Source organism: Tyto alba, unplaced genomic scaffold, assembly GCF_018691265.1.
Source record: "Tyto alba isolate M040663 unplaced genomic scaffold, T.alba_DEE_v4.0 Super-Scaffold_1, whole genome shotgun sequence".
Lineage (NCBI taxonomy): Eukaryota > Metazoa > Chordata > Aves > Strigiformes > Tytonidae > Tyto > Tyto alba.
Window position 1 is genome coordinate 35965840 of NW_024881261.1, and position 17382 is coordinate 35983221.

The following is a 17382-nucleotide window of genomic DNA, read 5'->3' on the forward strand; positions in this document are numbered from 1 at the left end:
AATTCCTGCCATGTCAGTAATGGGTAATGACAGAAGCAGGCTTCCACAGTTCTCACTGAAGGTACAGTAACTATCACAAGTGGATTTGGACTTTGTGCACAGACATTAAGAACCAGAGTAGTAACTGTTACTGGAAACCTTTTCTAAATCTGCCTTCGGGATAAAACTTTGTTTCATCAAAATTAAGGAGCTTTGCAAAATCAAGTCTTGCTTTTCAACTGTTACAGAGCCTGGCATATCCACTCCTGTCTTCCTCTCGTGTCTCTGTGTGTACAAAAGGGTGGATTATTAAACCCTGGTCTTTACCTGAACATATGAATTATCAACTTATTTAAAATGTTAATGTTTTGATCAGCAGGTATCTGATACAGAATTCCAGATACCATAGTATTTATGTAAGGAGCAAATACATTCAAGGACATTTATAGTTTTCTTTTTGGAGATTCTCTCATACAGTAGTGTTCTGATACAACTCCAAGACTTTTATCCGTTTACAGATATCTCCATTCTAACAGCATATTTCTACTTGACTTTAAATCACACAGAAGAACACTGAAGTCGCTATGTCAGATAAGAGCACTGAATCTCTTACAGCTTTCTGTCTCAGAGTGGCAAGTACTAGGCATTTTAAATGAAACTGCTAAGATCTTTATAGGAGACAGCTCTTATTCACTGACATGGCCATACAGTACCTTTTTTTTTTTTCTTTTCCTAACACCAATTAGTTACTTTCCAGGTTTTACACTGAAACATGAGACTTCTATGTCTTTTAGCTTTTACTACCCTATATGAATTCTTTATGCATGCAAACAGCACCAAGGCATATCACCTTAGAAGAGTCCCACAGAGACTGTATTGTGAGGTTCAATTATCACAGTATAAACTAAACTATACAGCTGAAATGATACATACTAAGGAAGTAAAAAAAAAAAAAAAAAAAAAAAAAAAAAAGAAAGAGATGTATATTTATCTTCCCCTGAGATATCCTTCTGTTCTACTTTTCCTAGGAATTTCAAACTAAACAACATTTTGACATCACTCTATTTACAATTGTTCTGTGTATTAGATTTGTACGTATTATCTCAAGAACAGAGTCCTTTTTAGTCTGACATTGATAGAAAAAAAGCACATTCCTTTCTAGGAGCTTACAGTCTTACAAAGCAACCGGGAAACTGCTCAACACACATCAGTAGAAACCCCCCCAGTTAAGTATTTTTGTTAAGTTAATTATATTGGTACATGTCTATTCATGCTCTGGATTTCAATCTGGTCAATTTGTCCAAATGACAAATAAATGATGACACAAACATATGCTGTAAGATCAAATCAGCAAGCCACATGATTTCCCTATTACATAGACAGATTTTTCTGTCATGTATCTGTGACAAAAGAGGTACCTTGTAAGAACAAGTGGATGGAGATGTGCCTGCTTCCTGTGTGTCTGGAAGCAAAAGGTTTGGTTTTGAAACTGAGTTCACGTTTATAAGTCTATTTTCTCCCAATTCCTGTTACCATATAGGGACACAGAAACGAAGCCGTTGCCTCACTCAGGTTCAGCTCTCCTGTGTCTCCACTCTGTGGGCCGACCAGTCTGTACTTGGCTATTATTTGGCAGCATCCCTTGCTTTCTAACTGTTTCTGTACGCAAATAAACTGTAAGAGAGAAAGGTGTTTTTAAGCTTCTTAACTACTTAGGAGATGCAGAAGGATTTACAAAATGCTAGAACTACAATGTGCCTATCCCACTATTGTTGCAAGAAAGAGAAGAAACGGTGAAAACTCCAATTCTTCTCTTCACGTCAGCTTCCTCTCTTCCTCCCTTGCTTGCAGCACTCTTCAACATTTTGGTCAATTGGAAATTAACATTTTGCAGATATTTATTGTTTTACACTGTGACTCAGCAGGCAACCACCATGTATATTTGAGTCCCTTTGAGATGGTTTTGTCATTTGTTTGCTGTCCTGCCCCCTGGATAGTAGACACTTAGTTTTAATAAACAGTATACTGTCACAGAAACCAAAATAAATCTGCAGTAACCAAGCTTTTTGTTTTGAAAATAATTATATGGGAGTCTGTTGCACTTTCCTAAATCACTTAAATATGTTGGGGTTTGGCTGTATGTTTATTTTTTTCTTTAATCTTTAATTTAATTTAAGACAATTTTCTTGGGTAGACATGGCCTGAAAAGATGAACTAAGAAGTCAATTAAATCACATGTGGTTTCTTCAGAGCTCTCTTTGCCAGACACACAAATGAAAAAAGAATAAGGATGGCAAGTACAGAATGGAATAGTCAAAACACACCTGCAACAATTCACCTTTTGTATTTTTTTTTAAACCAGAAAGTTCTAGTCCATCATTATTGGGCACAGATGAGCGACCTCCATGACTAAGCAGAAGCAGATTACAGGCTGGTTAACAAACCAAGACTGTCAGTATAATTAAGATTCTGAGCTTTCTCAGGAACAGCAGCTACCAAAGCTAGACTTTCTAAAAACTGCTGTAGCTTGCTTAATTGAAAAAGACTTGATTGAATTATTAAAAGCTACAAAAATCTGAAACTTTTGATGAAAAGGAGAACAAACATTTTTGGCAGGAAAATGCCAGAAAACCGAATTAGGCTGAAGCCAGGGAAGGAAGTGACTAAGCAGGCAACTGTAACCATTTGGAATAAATCATTTTTATGCTAGTCACAGTATGAATGAACATAATTATATGCTTCTTAACTTTGTTCGTGTTTTTTCTCTTTCAGTTGCAAATCTGCTCAACTGTCATGTTTAGTTTTCTCTTCAAAATGTTACTAAAGCTGTATAGTAACACATCACTCTGACTGTCTTTGGATTTGAAATCACAATCTCAGACTCGAGTCCAAGCATAAATCCTAATAGAGGTAAGCTAGGATGCTTTTTTCTTTGCAGAGTTTTTCACGCATAAGCAAGTGAACAGAGACATTGGAAATTCTTTTAGAATACTTCAACAGGTCAAATGAAATCAAGCTATTCTGCACTCCTTGACTGCTTACACCTGTATGCCTGTTTACACTGAAGAACAGTAAGACTAGGAAGTACAAGACTAATTGTCATATCTACTCATCTAGGTCTGATCCAAAGGAATGCTACGTATACATGGCTTAACTGATGGAAAAGATGTATGCTTGAAAACAACTAGTGTCAGACAAAAAGTGAAGCAATCATCTATTATGCTGATCAACTTAAAGGATAATTAGAGGCCACTATCGCTCAGAAGTGGAGATATTAAGACCCAAAGAAAATTAGGGTAAAAGCCAAAGTTTGGAAAGCAAGTTTTAAGATTTTCTTGAATGGCTTTTAATATAATGTGGTCATCATGGTTTTCCTATAATGAAAGTGCTTGCCAGCTGCCTCCCTCCAGCAGTCAGGAGCCACAGCAGCCAACAGATACGACCACACTGTCCTGACAGAATAACTAGCTCTGCAGCTTCACTGTATAGTGAGATACCAAGGCAGTTTCATTTAGAGAGCCAAGGAGCTACTAGTTAATTGAGTAACAGGGAACATGTCTGAAAATCATAAGATCAGGTGAACATGCATTGTGTATCTATGCTCTATGCCGAGCAACTGACAAATATTTATTCCTCAGAGAAGTATACAGAGGGTAGGGGTTAAGTAGGAGAAGATATAGGCAAAGGCATGAAGGTAGAAGGAACATCTGAGGAGGAAAAACTACCCTGAGGTTTTAAACTACACACCAATATTGAAGACTGAAAAGGTCTAGGGTTTGGTGAAAAATAAAACACTGTCAAAATGACCATATTACTGACAATACCACCACCTCATTAGTCCTTAGTCACATGTTACTGTTCCTGTTCTTACCAGTAAGATGAGACATGCTCAGAGCTCCCTCCTTTCCCTCTGGCCAGAACTGGACACTGTCAAGATTATTCTTTTTCCCCCAACAAAGTGTCCTTCCATTGGAAAACATTTATTTGTATAAATCTTCTATTGAAACGTAGCCGATTAATGGAAAACTTCATCGCAGTATGCATCCACTTTTCCAATTCACTCTCTAAAGAAGAAAAAGTATATATGTGCACACATATGCTCCATCAACCCCTAGTTAAATTGTTCATCACACTAGTTCTAGGTAGACTATCAGACAGAGTCAGACATTCCAGTATCCTGAATGGATACTGGATAAGACTTTTCTCCTCGGTCTTATCAAGACACCAAAGACCTATACTCCTCCCATTTGCTGCTCATTAGCCATGACTATCATTAGCAAGTCATCTACTGTTCAGCTCATGAGAGCTTGGAGCAGCCTGTAATATCAAAAAGAGCCTCAAGGGCCACGCAGGTACATGTTCTGAAACCACCTGCTCCCTATCCCCTTTGATTCTTTACATGGCAGCACAGAGCTGCTCCAGGGATGTCCCACCGCTGCAAACTGGCTGCGACCCTGCTTGAATTCAGTTAAGCAACACCTCCAGCCTGATGTCCCCATGAGCAAAACATTTCTAGAAGATCTCCATTGTTAATATGGCTCCTCAGGAAGGAAGTCGATTACCTCTGCCATCTATCACAGCCTGCCATTGATGCATATGCAGAATTGTTATAGCAAGGGAGAAGTCAGATACCCCTAGGAGAACAAATCATACTCCATAGTCAAGCATATTTCATGGTGACACCTAAGGGTTTCTGAATACTTCAAGCTACATAAACCCCACAAGTACTGCCTGAACAATATGACAGTAGGCACTCTTCCAGCAGTGGCATCCTGGACCAATAAAAGATTGGAAAGCATTTGCAACAAGCCTGGGTTTATTCTAACCTGATCTCTCTGGCACCTTCATAAAGGCTAAAGGCAGAATCACAAGCAGAGGCCACTAGGACCGCCTTCCATTTTGCACTTACACATCTCCAGGGCACTTACAGCATGTATCATTCATGGTCTGCAGGTTGAAGCTAGCACTATGTGTATAATGTAATTAATTTCATTTCCTTCAGTAACGATCATTTGCCTTCTGCTGCTTTTACTCATATTCCCCTTTCACCAAGGTGCTGGAGGACAAGCTTGAATGAATCAACACTAAATCCACTAAAACAGAAGCGGTACCTATCAATTTCAGAAAGTAAAATGATAGTTTTGTATCTTATGTAGTCGTGTCTCCAGAGGATGAGACTGAAGCACAGGCTGCTTGCCTTCAAACAGCTTCAAAATCATAGGACAAGAAGTCAATTGGGGAACAGCTGAGTGTCCGATGCCTCATTAAGGATACAGGAGTTATGACAGGATACAAAAATAGAGTCACTGCATGTCATGAATGAAGGTTGTAGGCTTGTATGCAGCATTATCTACCCTGGGACAGATTAGAGGCCCCTGTGACCTATCCACAATGCACAGATGTAAAAAAATAAAAAAACTGTACAGTTGGAAAAGCTTCATTATTCAACGGTGTGTAACTGTGCATGAGGAAAGCGATAGCCCGTGTTGCCCTGTGAACCACAGCACTGGGGAGATCCTCCGAGTATACACAATCTGACAGAAGTGTCCCTGATGCCCTCTACAAGCAATCAGATGTTACGGAGGTTACTGACTCCTAGAAAGGGGGCACGGCTCTTATTCAGCTTCAGATGTTCCTTCAGCTTATCACAGAATTTGTAACATGGGATCCTTTCACCAGAGGCCAGGGGAGGCTTTGCAAAGGTAATTGTTCTCGCAGGAGAGCAAGGGGATATTTTCACTTATCCACCTCACCCATCTACCACTTAGCACCATGGTCCTTTAGGTCAGTACTGACAAACTGACGGGGTAAGACCCTCCCTAGTCTCAAGATCCTCCTCTCCCTGCTTCTTCAGAGCTTTTTTTGTTGCCTCCATTTCCCTTCCCTGCATGTTCCTTAAACCTGGCTTTCCCACACTTCCCTTTCCTTATGTCTGCCTTTGGCAAATCCTGCATCCTGAGTTTCCCTCCGTCTTCCCACGCTCTGATATTTACACTGGGAGTTATACTCCCCCAGCTCTAATCTGATCCTCATGGAACAGCAGGTTCATTTAATCACTGGCTCAAAAATTGCAAACATATTTTATTAGACTTATCTACTCTTAACGATACAGTGATAGCACACTACAGTATCATTTAGAACAAGCTACTATTGCTAACCCAGCTGACTCCTAGTTTCTTTACAGTGAAATGAAGTCAAGGGAAAGACATACGTTGTCACTTCATAAACCCCAAAGAACACAGTGCAGCACTTCTTAACTACGGTTCCCCAAAGGGACATGCAACCACACACACAAAGTCACTCCTAGACCCACGAGCTCTATCTATGAACAAAAAAAAAATGCTGTACCCAGAAGTCTACATTCTGAAGTTTGTGTACTAAGAGCATAATGCACTGTGGCTCAAAAGGATCATACTGCTTTTCTGAATGGATTTTTTATGAGAGTAACAGAAATGGAAACTTTTCAAAAAATTGTTTCTTTTTTTTTTGTAATCACATCATTAAACAAGAACTGCCTTTCAAAGAGTAAGCATGAAATGTCCCGAGGAAGGCTGATGAGAATCAAGTGACAGGACAGGGGAAGGATTTTGACTGCTGATTTACGTGGAATCCTACTAGGACCTGGTAAATGCTAGTTCCTTAGGCTTTGGGAAGTTTACATCTCTTCCCTACACTCCTCATCCCCATTCTCCCGGAGCCTGATAATTCTGTCATCCCCCCTTTTCAAATGTACTTAGCAAACAGATGTACCTGGTCATTACAGGTACCTTCTCATAACTCTGAAAAATGCAAGATTTGCTATTTGCTCTTTCCTCTACAAAATGTTTCAATTCCAAACCAGCTCTGTGGTGGAACAGGCTTTCACAGTGAATGTCATCTTTTGATTCACCCTTCACTATGCTGGCTGCAGTTCATTTTAAGCTTTCCATAGGAAAATTGCAGCTAGGTACAGAGACCACAGTCAAAATGAATGGAAAAATAAAATATACTAAAATTTAACTACATAAGCAAAACCAAAATCAAAGACGAAATTAAATTAAAGCAAATTACTGCAAAATCAGATAGCAGTGAAATCCATCTAGAACAATTTCCAGGCAGAAAACCTAATGAAAGTTTAGTACCAAGACAAAAATCTGGGCCATCACTATCTTGGGATAGTGTATCATTTCCAAACAACTTTGAATTCGTCTATTGTGCTGATGAAGAAAACACTGTGTTCATCACAGGCTCCACCCAACACATCACTTTTCATCTGTGTGAATGTTAAAACATATTTAGCAACACATTTGTCAATGTATTTTCTCATGTATGCCATTTTCTCCTCAGAAAAAGCCCAGAAAAACAAATTGGCGTGATCAGAGGCATACAAGTAAAAACTAATAAGCTTCTCAGGTTCTGTGGCATCTCAATTTATGTCTAAAGTTGAAATCCCAAAACACAGACTGTGTGTGAGAGTACACAAATAAATGAAATATTTCTCTTAAGATCATCTGTCTTTGCAGAATTGCATAAAATGATGTCTTCATTGGCAGAAGAGAAGCAATAACACTGTTTCTGAGAACTAATATTCCAACAGTGTAAAGTCATTAAGACTTCTGTCACTTGCAGTTTTTACCTCTTGTTTGTGACTAGGAGCTGCTGTTCCAGGACAGGACACAATGGCACAGAGCAGTGAACTTAAAATGCCCTGTGGCTACGGCAACTATCACAACTCACAACAACTAACACAAACTCATGTGGAGGACAAGTTAAATTTACACCAAACCTTCAACAAACTCCTGGATTTTAGGCATTCAGGAGTTGCAGTATTAGCTCTGATGAAAACTAGCTTTAGCTTATCCATAAGACAAGTGAGCCAGGCTGCCATCAAGTTCTTTTTTCCTGGATATATGAGTTAAATGGTAATGCAATGGGGTTACACAGGTATATAAACTGTAGTTGATCCAAGTCAAAGGTTAAATCACTTATAAAACGTATCCTTTTATCTAAAATGTAGCTTTAACTTAATTCTCTGTTTTTCCTAGTTTATAATATGGCCAGATTGGTCTGAAATTTGGTATGAAATGTTTCACACTGGGAGCAGCTTTATTTCCACAATTTGAAAAGAACCAATTCAGCTGCATGAAGATACAGAAATGTAATTTTAAAAAACTGTTTATCAGACACTGGCACTTTTCCTGCTTGTGTAATTCAAAAAGGATCTCAGTAAAGAAAATTGAATTTGGCAATCCATTAACATAGATTTGATGCTCTCTATGTTCATCTCTTGATGCCTCACCCCTTTCAGAAAAATTAAAATAACTCATGGTAGAAGAGAAGCAGTTCCCTCCTATTTGTCCAGTATATTGGCAATTATTAAAACCCTAGAAAAGCTGCCGAAGCTCTGCTGACTCATGGTGGCAGAGGACTTACTTGTTTAGTCCACAGAGAAGATGGAGGAGGGAGAAAAGACAAAAGAGGAAGAGCCAAGAGAATAGGCAACGTCTGGGGAGAAGAGTAGGACTGAGCTGGTATACTAGGTAGCATCAACTCTTCAGGAGACAGGTTCTGGATGTTCTCTGAAGCTTTACATGCTGTGTTTGGACCAGGTGAACACTCACACCTAATGTCATGCCATCTTAGTTTATGAACCTGAGCCATTTCAATAAAGAGTTTACCTGTCACAGGCATCCCCTACTGTCAACAGAGGAAGAGCGGCAGTTCCAAGAGACAAAGTGAAGTACTGAAGGTCCAAACTGTCTTCTGAAGCTGCCAATCCTGCTCCATCAAGTACAGAGGGACCCCAAGGCAGTGACAGAAAACCTGTAACAGGCACATGAAGGCTGGCACGTGACACTGCCAGCAGAACAGCTCCCCAGACCATCACAGTTCCCAGTGCAGCCCGCAGTTTGTCACTGGCTCCTCAACCCTACAGATCAGATTGAAGAGCCAGCACCAAGCTGTAGTAGGCAGTGGGAGACATTGACAGTCACACAGATTAATGAATTAACCCTTTCCCTTTCCACAAATCTGACCCAAAGGGGAGAATTTTCACAGGATGTGCCTTGATGCAGGTATGTATTTCTGACTCCTGACATGGAAGATGTTTATAGTTGTTAGCCAGGGGCAACTGTGCTCCTAATTTAGGCACTATTGATATATGCATTAATACTAGTGGGATTAGTCTAAACCTGAAGACATTCACAGACTAACTACTAGGCAACGTTGGCATTTTAACGCGTGGATTTCAGGTTTCACCTCACTTTAAGTTCTTCTACACTCACAGCAGTGAATAATAAGGGAAAATTCAAAGCACGCTATTCCAAGGGCTTCTGCCTCAGAAAGGAAAAGCAGTTCTCAGAGCTGTCTGGATGCATTTGAGGGACTGTAATCTGTACTCCTCTTTTAACGAGCAGCACAGTTCTCTTCAGGCTTGAGCCTATTCTTGCACGACAAAGAGCCCTGATTTTATATTTCCCCACCATCAGCTCTGATCGCATATTTCCTGGTGAAGGAAGACTACCAGCATGGTGCATTTGCCGTAATACCATCTTACCTTTGCTCTGCCCAGATAAGAGGATGTGTCCTTTCTCCAGCACGCAGGAAGGAAAGAGAAAAAGGCTCTTTATGTGATATATAAGGACTGCCCAGTCACACATCTAAAAACACTCTGCATATTGTACCTTCATATAAAAACCTGCCCATGTCCTAAGTTACAGTAAAAACAAAAGAATTCATCCGAGTCAGGCCCTATACCAAGCTGCTTAGTCCCTATATTGTAAGGGTTACAGAAGCCTGTGTTTGAAGTGTTAGTGTTGTGGAAAGAAGTGACAGCAAGTTGGGAAATAAATGAGCACAATACTCTCTTCTAACCTCCTGGCACTACGCCTTTTAACAGAGAAGAAAAAAGCAAAAAGGCAAAATGTCAGCTCCAAAACATTTTTCATGTTGTAAAATATAGTGTCCCCACTGAAACGCTTGATGAGAGACACACTGAGGGAGCTGATACTTCACTAAAAAACAGTGAGTTATTGCAAAAAGGTCATGTGAACACATGTCTAATGCAGGAAGAAAAAAACCCCAAAACCTTAGGAACAAAAATTTGTGTCTATGTCCTACAAATGTCATGTTAGCCCTTCAGACAAAAGTCTCAGCAGCTCACACCGAGCTGTTAAGTTCAAGGATGCAAAACAGCTTTCACAAACAGCAGAAGAGACTAAGAGGATTTGGATATTTCAGCACACCTCACTAGTTTACATCGGAGCTGGCCATTCCGCTTCTATCTGTCACTCAGAACAATCACTCTTTTCCCAGCAGAGCTTACTCATTTGCAAGATAAAAGGAAGACATTTCTGCACATGCCCATAATATTCTTCGCCACTGGGGGCAGCTTTACATAAGACTGCATTCCCTGAAACCAAAGCAACAGTCGGACGGAGCTCTCAGAATGACAGTATGCAGAAGTGAGCAGAGCTTGTTCATTGTACGGGCTTATTCTACCTTCTATGCTACAAAGCAGCTTCCTAGCCGGATCGGGTACTAAGTAAGGGAACTGCTGTGCTATGGAATACAGACGTGTGAATTCAGATAGCTAAATGGTGCTTGGAGGAATCTAACATGCTTTCCTATAAAGAGAAATTTTAAAAGCCAGGTTCCTAACTATAAAGATGCAAAAACGTAATATCCATGAAGATCCTATTACCTAGGAAGAATTTGACATTCTGCTGCGAATGCTGTGTTGGGATTGATTTATTCTTGGAGTGTTCTGCATGGCTGGCAAAGAATAATGTTCCAAAATCGGTCCATCTCCCAAGGGGTCCAATTTTTCTTCCTGGGTGTCAGCGAGCCCTGACTCACTACAGTGCAGCTGACAGGGGCTGCCATGCTTGTGGCACACTAAGCAAAAAACAAAAGACCTAAGGACGACCTTTGAACAACACAAAGGATGGGTATGTTTTTCATGTTATTTTTCTAATGTATAGTCCATAGCCACTGCATAGCCTCTGCTTTAATTACTCCATAGACTTACCTTGATGTGATTCGTTATAACAGTTAAATTGTTTAGGGATTTCACCTTTTACCCAACTGTTTTTCAGTATTTATATAAAGGTATTCTTTTAAAAAAATCTGAGTAAAGAAAACAATATGAAAAGTAGTTGAGTCGAGCTAGGGATTTTTAAATGACTGTTGAAGTAAAATATGTTTAGCATGATTGAAAGAAATGACTGATGTGTGGGGGGATAACTTTTCTAAGTTGTTTTTATTTCCAGGTTTCAATGTAATTAGGCTACTGAGCGGATCAGCTGTAGCTCTGGTAATAGCCCCTACTGTATTACTGACAATGCTTTCTTCTGCTGAACGAGGATGCCCTAAGGGCTGTAGGTGTGAAGGCAAAATGGTATATTGTGAATCTCAGAAATTGCAGGAGATTCCCTCAAGTATATCTGCTGGTTGTTTAGGTTTGTCCCTTCGATATAACAGCCTCCAAAAACTAAAATACAATCAATTTAAAGGTCTTAATCAACTCACCTGGCTCTATTTAGACCATAACCACATCAGCAATATTGACGAAAATGCTTTCAGTGGAATACGCAGACTAAAAGAGTTGATCTTGAGTTCCAACAGAATCTCCTATTTTCTTAATAATACCTTCAGACCTGTGACAAATCTCCGGAATTTGGATCTGTCATACAATCAGCTGCAGTCTCTGGGATCTGAACAGTTCAGGGGCTTAAGGAAGCTGCTGAGTTTACATTTGCGGTCCAATTCCCTAAGAACCATTCCTGTTCGAATATTTCAAGATTGTAGGAACCTTGAACTGTTGGACCTGGGTTATAATCGCATCCGAAGTTTAGCGAGGAATGTGTTTGCAGGCATGATCAGACTTAAAGAGCTTCATCTGGAGCACAATCAATTTTCTAAGCTCAACCTGGCACTTTTTCCAAGGCTAGTCAGCCTTCAAAACCTTTATTTACAGTGGAATAAAATCAGTGTTATAGGACAAACTATGTCCTGGACCTGGAGCTCATTACAAAGACTTGATTTATCTGGTAATGAAATAGAAGCTTTCAGTGGACCTAGTGTTTTTCAGTGTGTGCCCAATTTACAGCGCCTCAACCTGGATTCAAACAAGCTCACATTTATTGGTCAAGAAATTTTGGATTCTTGGATATCCCTCAATGACATCAGCCTTGCTGGGAATATATGGGAATGCAGCAGAAACATTTGCTCTCTGGTAAACTGGCTTAAAAGTTTTAAAGGGCTGAGGGAAAATACAATTATTTGTGCCAGCCCCAAAGAGCTGCAAGGGGTGAATGTTATTGATGCAGTGAAAAACTACAGCATCTGTGGCAAAAGTACCACGGAAAGGTTTGAATTAGCACGAGCTCTCCCAAAGCCAACGTTTAAACCAAAACTCACCAGGCCTAAACATGACAGCAAGCCCCCTCTGCCCCCAACTATTGGAGCCACTGAATCAAGCTCCGAACCTGAGCACGACACAGAACACATCTCCTTCCATAAAATCATAGCTGGCAGCGTGGCCCTTTTCTTGTCTGTGCTTGTGATCCTGCTGGTAATCTATGTGTCATGGAAGCGTTACCCAGCCAGTATGAAGCAGCTGCAGCAGCGCTCTCTCATGCGAAGGCACAGGAAAAAGAAAAGACAGTCACTGAAGCAAATGACTCCGAGCACACAGGAATTTTATGTAGATTACAAACCTACCAACACTGAAACCAGTGAGATGCTGCTGAATGGAACAGGACCCTGCACGTATAACAAATCAGGCTCCAGGGAATGTGAGGTATGAACCATTGTGATAAAAGAGCTTTTAAAAGCTGGGAAATAGTGGTGCTTTATTGAACTCTAGGGACTATAAAGGGAACGTTTTTCTCACTTTTCTGGCACAGCTCTTCCATGTCTCTTTTTTGTACATTCATAATACTGGTCATTTTACTCTCATACATAATCAACTCATTGAAATTTAAATACCACAATCAATGTGAACCCTGAGCTCTGGTTTAATACAATACCTATTGTACAAACCCTCTACTGATTCTATTAAAGTCTCTCTTGTTTTTAAATAGAAAACTTCTTTCATAAGTAATCCACTGCACCTGCAGCAACTGTGCCTCTGTTTAGGGAGAAAAATGACAACAATGAAAAAAAAAAAAAAAAAGAAAAATCAACCTCAGCTTCCCTCATTCCTCCCCCTCTGCCACCCCCCCACTCCTCCCCTCCCATCTAACCCCAGCCCTTGCTCTGAAACTCAGGTTTTGAACCGAGAGCAAACTAAAGACCCAGGTACTGTAGCATCATATGAATTCTGAGTGTCTGAGAGACATGGTGCAGGAACAGCTCTGAAAGAATGCCTGATTTCTGCCCAACACAAGATATAATAAAAAGCCGGTGGGGAGTTAAAGCACTGTCTTAGGACATGAGGTATCACATCAAAAGTAAAGCAGAGGGAAAGCTAGGCTTAATAAAAATGTTAAAATAAAAAGGTACAATGGGATTTACTGTACTGCATTATAATACAGTGTTTTTAGGGCTGATAACTATTAATTGAAACCTGTTTATGTGACTTCATACAAAAGGTGCCAGTGTTTACCCCTTACATCCAGTTGCCTTTCAGAAAGTAGTCAAAAGGCATTCATTAAATGAGGAGCAGAAATTCCTTATTGATGCAATTAGAGGAACTCAAATGTGCAGCAGCAGAAGCAAGACCACTTCCTGCACACATTTGTTTCAGTGCTCATTAGAAATTCTCTTTTCAAGACTGTCAAAGACAGTAATGTAGCTGAGGAAACCATTAAATCTGTCATTTTCTTCTATTTCTTTTTATTTGCCAGGCTGGGCTTGTTAGGGTTTTGTGATGTGTTTTGCACACTGTCCCTCTAATAACTAAATAAAGCTTCATTATTTACAAAGCCACCAGTGTGCATTTTAGAAATACTACAACTGCAAAGAGCTTCCAGAGAAAACTGGTTACTCACTGATCTGAGAAGAATGCATCCAAAAATCCTTAAAGAAATCAGTGGCAAATTATTTTTCTCTCTTAGCAAAGCCTTAATGACTTTACAAGAATTCACAAATACTCATTTTTCATGTGTAGTCATTCATCAGTGGTTCTGGAGAAAATAGATTTGCAATCTGGCTACTCCCTGCTCTTCCTCTCCCAAAGTCATGTATTTTTGTTGGTTGCAGAAGAATATAACATCCCCCATATTTCCTAATAAATCGTACCTCCTATTTTGATTATCATGAAGGGGCTTGGGGGGGGGGGGGGGGGGGCAGCGGGTGTCATTCATTCTTGAAATAATACAGCAGCACCTATATAGAAACAGGTCAGTAATTTATCTCTATTTTGTAACTTGATTTGGCTTAGTAAACTGCATGTCTTCAATCACTTGGGAGGAAATGTTTCTACAAAGCAGTTTCACTGCAGCAGATTAGAAAAAGCAAAACCTTAGCAGAATATACTTCTGAATTTTTACTGGAAAAAACCTAATCACAGCCAATTGCCTTGAAATATGCTAGATAGAATGAAAACAAAGCTAGGAAGCATCTCTTAAAAAGAGCTAATACATTTAAAGGGGTTTTGGTTTGGTTTGGGTTTTTTTTCATATAATGAAACCATTCTCATTTTCAAGGACCGTAGTGAGGAAATACCTGATAGTAGAAGCTTGAGACTGAACCCCGCAACACTGAGACCCCGTTTTACCGAGTACAAGGAGGATCCCACACAATTAATAAAGGAAGTGCTTGAGACACTTCAGCAGCACTGAGCAGACTGTGATTTTTAACCTGAGTTGTACTTTGAAAGCTGCTATTAAGAAGTCAATACACATTGAATTATCTTAGCTACTATGGGATTCAGTTTTCTACCAGCAGGTCTTGGTTATCTCTCTACTGAAGGATTAGAGTTTGCTGTAAACATCGTGTTAGGAACCATCTCTGTACCCCTACAGGCTTTAACGTCTGCAGTGGTGACTAGTATTAGGCACAGGCAAAACAAGAAAGAGTTGGCCCAAAATTTACATAGGTTCATGTATACATATACATACAGAGAGATATGTATGTATATGTATGTGTGTGTGTGTATATATATATATGAAAATTTTGCTATTAAATTTTGGGAGTGCTGACTGCAATCAGAAAATAATTTCATACTATTACTTTAGAATTTTTGAAATTTGAAAGTATTCAATACATCTTCTAAAACTTCGTAATGGACTGTGTCTGTGAATGAGTTGTACATAACTGAGTTTGACTTCATATGCTTGCTTTTATGTTTCTTTAATGTCTTGTTCTAACCGTAACAGTACTCAGAAAGAACCAATCCACAACCTCCTACAAAAAGCAACACCTGTAAAAATATCACTAGCTCCTTTGAAAAATATTTACTTACGGGCATAAAAGAAAATAAGGACAGTGTGTCATTAATCATAGATGAATAACAGAAAATTCAGCATAGTCTATACTCAAGCACAGATATTCAAGCTCAAATCAACTAATTCATTTGTTGCCTGAAAAATTACAGATTCACTTTTCATGAATTTTCAAACATAGATGAATGTGTAATTGCTGCTGTAGTCATTGATAATGAAACCACTGTCTGATTACACAAAAAAGATGCCTAGTGTAACTCTTTGAACCTTCTTGCACAGCCTGAGGCCTGAGAGCTGAGTTGTTAAATCCCACTTTAGTGGCTATGGTTTACAAAACATTTTAAACCAGCTTCATAGCATGTTAAAACACATTACAAACCCCATGCTTTCATCTACTCAGAGACTTCATGAACTAAACTAAACTTAGTGTCATCACTGTCAAATTAAACACTGTAGTAAGTTGTTTGGGTGTCTAGGCCATCAGAGTCACAAATTCTAATAATCTTGCAGGAAACAACCTGGTCTTAACTGAGCAACTTTCAGTAACTGTGAAATGCTGCCCCTTTCCCAAATATAAATGAAGCATTAAAGCCTCAAAGATTCCAGAGATTAAATTTCTCCTTTGCTTCTCTTCAGTTTGGGCAGCTGGTATCTATAATTCTGATCCCACTTTTGAGGTTTGGGTGTTTTGGTGCCAGTTACTCACAAAACTGCTAAAACCTCACTGGGGTGATGCTGAGGGATCCTTAGAGGATGTGCAACAGCTATGATGGCTCTTACAAACCCCTAAGCCTTCATACAACCATTTTAGGCACCAACTCGAGGAAAGAGATGTAACTGAGTACCTCTAATAACCTGGCTGTCCCTTAATGGATCTGATGCTGCCTACATATTCCAAGTTTAGGAGAGCAACAACGCATTTTGAAGGTGTCTGGGGTTTGGGCTTTTTTGTGTTTTTTGGAGGTTTTTTTTAATCAACTGCAAATCCTTTTCCTGAGTCACAGATGGTATTCTAGAGCTACCACTCAAAGACCAGGGCTTTTCAAAACACAGACAAAGTGCAGTACTCTTCCAGGCCCGTTTTCACTCTTACCAGTTTTGCAGGCTACATTTATTTAAACAGCATTGAGACAAATGTTAGGTGGAATCACCAACCAAAACTGTCTCATTTTACTGTAGCACCCCAAAAATCCTACAAGAAGTCAGGACTTCCTCAGTTAGACACTGCACAAACACATTCCAACAATCTCTTACATTAAATGTTTACAAGGGATGTTGAGAAGACAGACAGAAGATGGCAAATAAATGTGACAGATTTTAAGTAGTTTGCTTGAGATCCCACACCAGTTGAGTACTGGGAATATAATCCAGTCTCCTCACACCAAGACATCCTCCTAGCTAGTGGACTACTTGGCCTCTCAACTAAATAACCTAACTCCTGGAATATTCAAGTGGTATTTCAGAATAAAAAACCACACAGAGTGCGCATCTTTGGAAAAAGAAAATAACTGATGTACTAAGGAAATTCAAGGAGACTGGTAATGATCATTCACTGTGTTGAGATTACCTCCAGCAATTGCCAAGTAAGAGAATAATAATGAGAACAAGTAGATTGAGTATAATGAATGCAAGCTTCTCTACTGGCTGGTAGGTTTTCATTACTCACTATCTGCACTTACACAGTCATCACAGATTAAGGTTTGGCAATGATCTTTTTTTATTATTATGAAATAGTGAACCTTGATATAAAATTCAATTGCAAAATGAACATAAATGTACAATATTCCTGCAAACACAATTAGAAATTTTCAGTTTGCTGCAAGCTAATGGTCTTTGCTGTCAGCCACTCAACTCTAGATAAATATTCTCTTAGATGAATTTCTGTGGAACAATAGTGACATCCAGTGGGTAGTTAGCTTAATCACAGGTATCTGTTGTCTATATCAATTCACAGAAAGATGTGTTTGCCTATTTACTTTGCATTCTTCTGTATCACATGGTAGTAGCATCAAATCCTTCCAGCATACTAAGTATT

General features: G+C 39.4%; 2 protein-coding genes across 4 annotated transcripts in view; one reads left to right on the forward strand and one right to left on the reverse strand.

Moving 5' to 3' along the window:
• Window positions 1-17382, reverse strand: part of CTNNA3 (catenin alpha 3) — a 519632-nt gene that overhangs the window by 271299 nt on the left and 230951 nt on the right. The window lies entirely within an intron of this gene.
• LRRTM3 (leucine rich repeat transmembrane neuronal 3) overlaps window positions 10393-17382 on the forward strand; it is an 89498-nt gene continuing 82508 nt past the window's right edge. Inside the window, exons 1-2 of one of the 3 annotated variants that reach the window (XM_032994550.2) lie at window positions 10393-10501; window positions 11229-12760. In XM_032994550.2, coding sequence (XP_032850441.1) covers window positions 11300-12760 — 1461 coding nt within the window. In that variant the 5' untranslated portion in view covers window positions 10393-10501; window positions 11229-11299. Of the gene's footprint in view, window positions 10908-11100; window positions 12761-17382 lie in introns of those variants that run through there. The other 2 variants (XM_032994549.2, XM_032994548.2) reach the window with 2 other exon arrangements.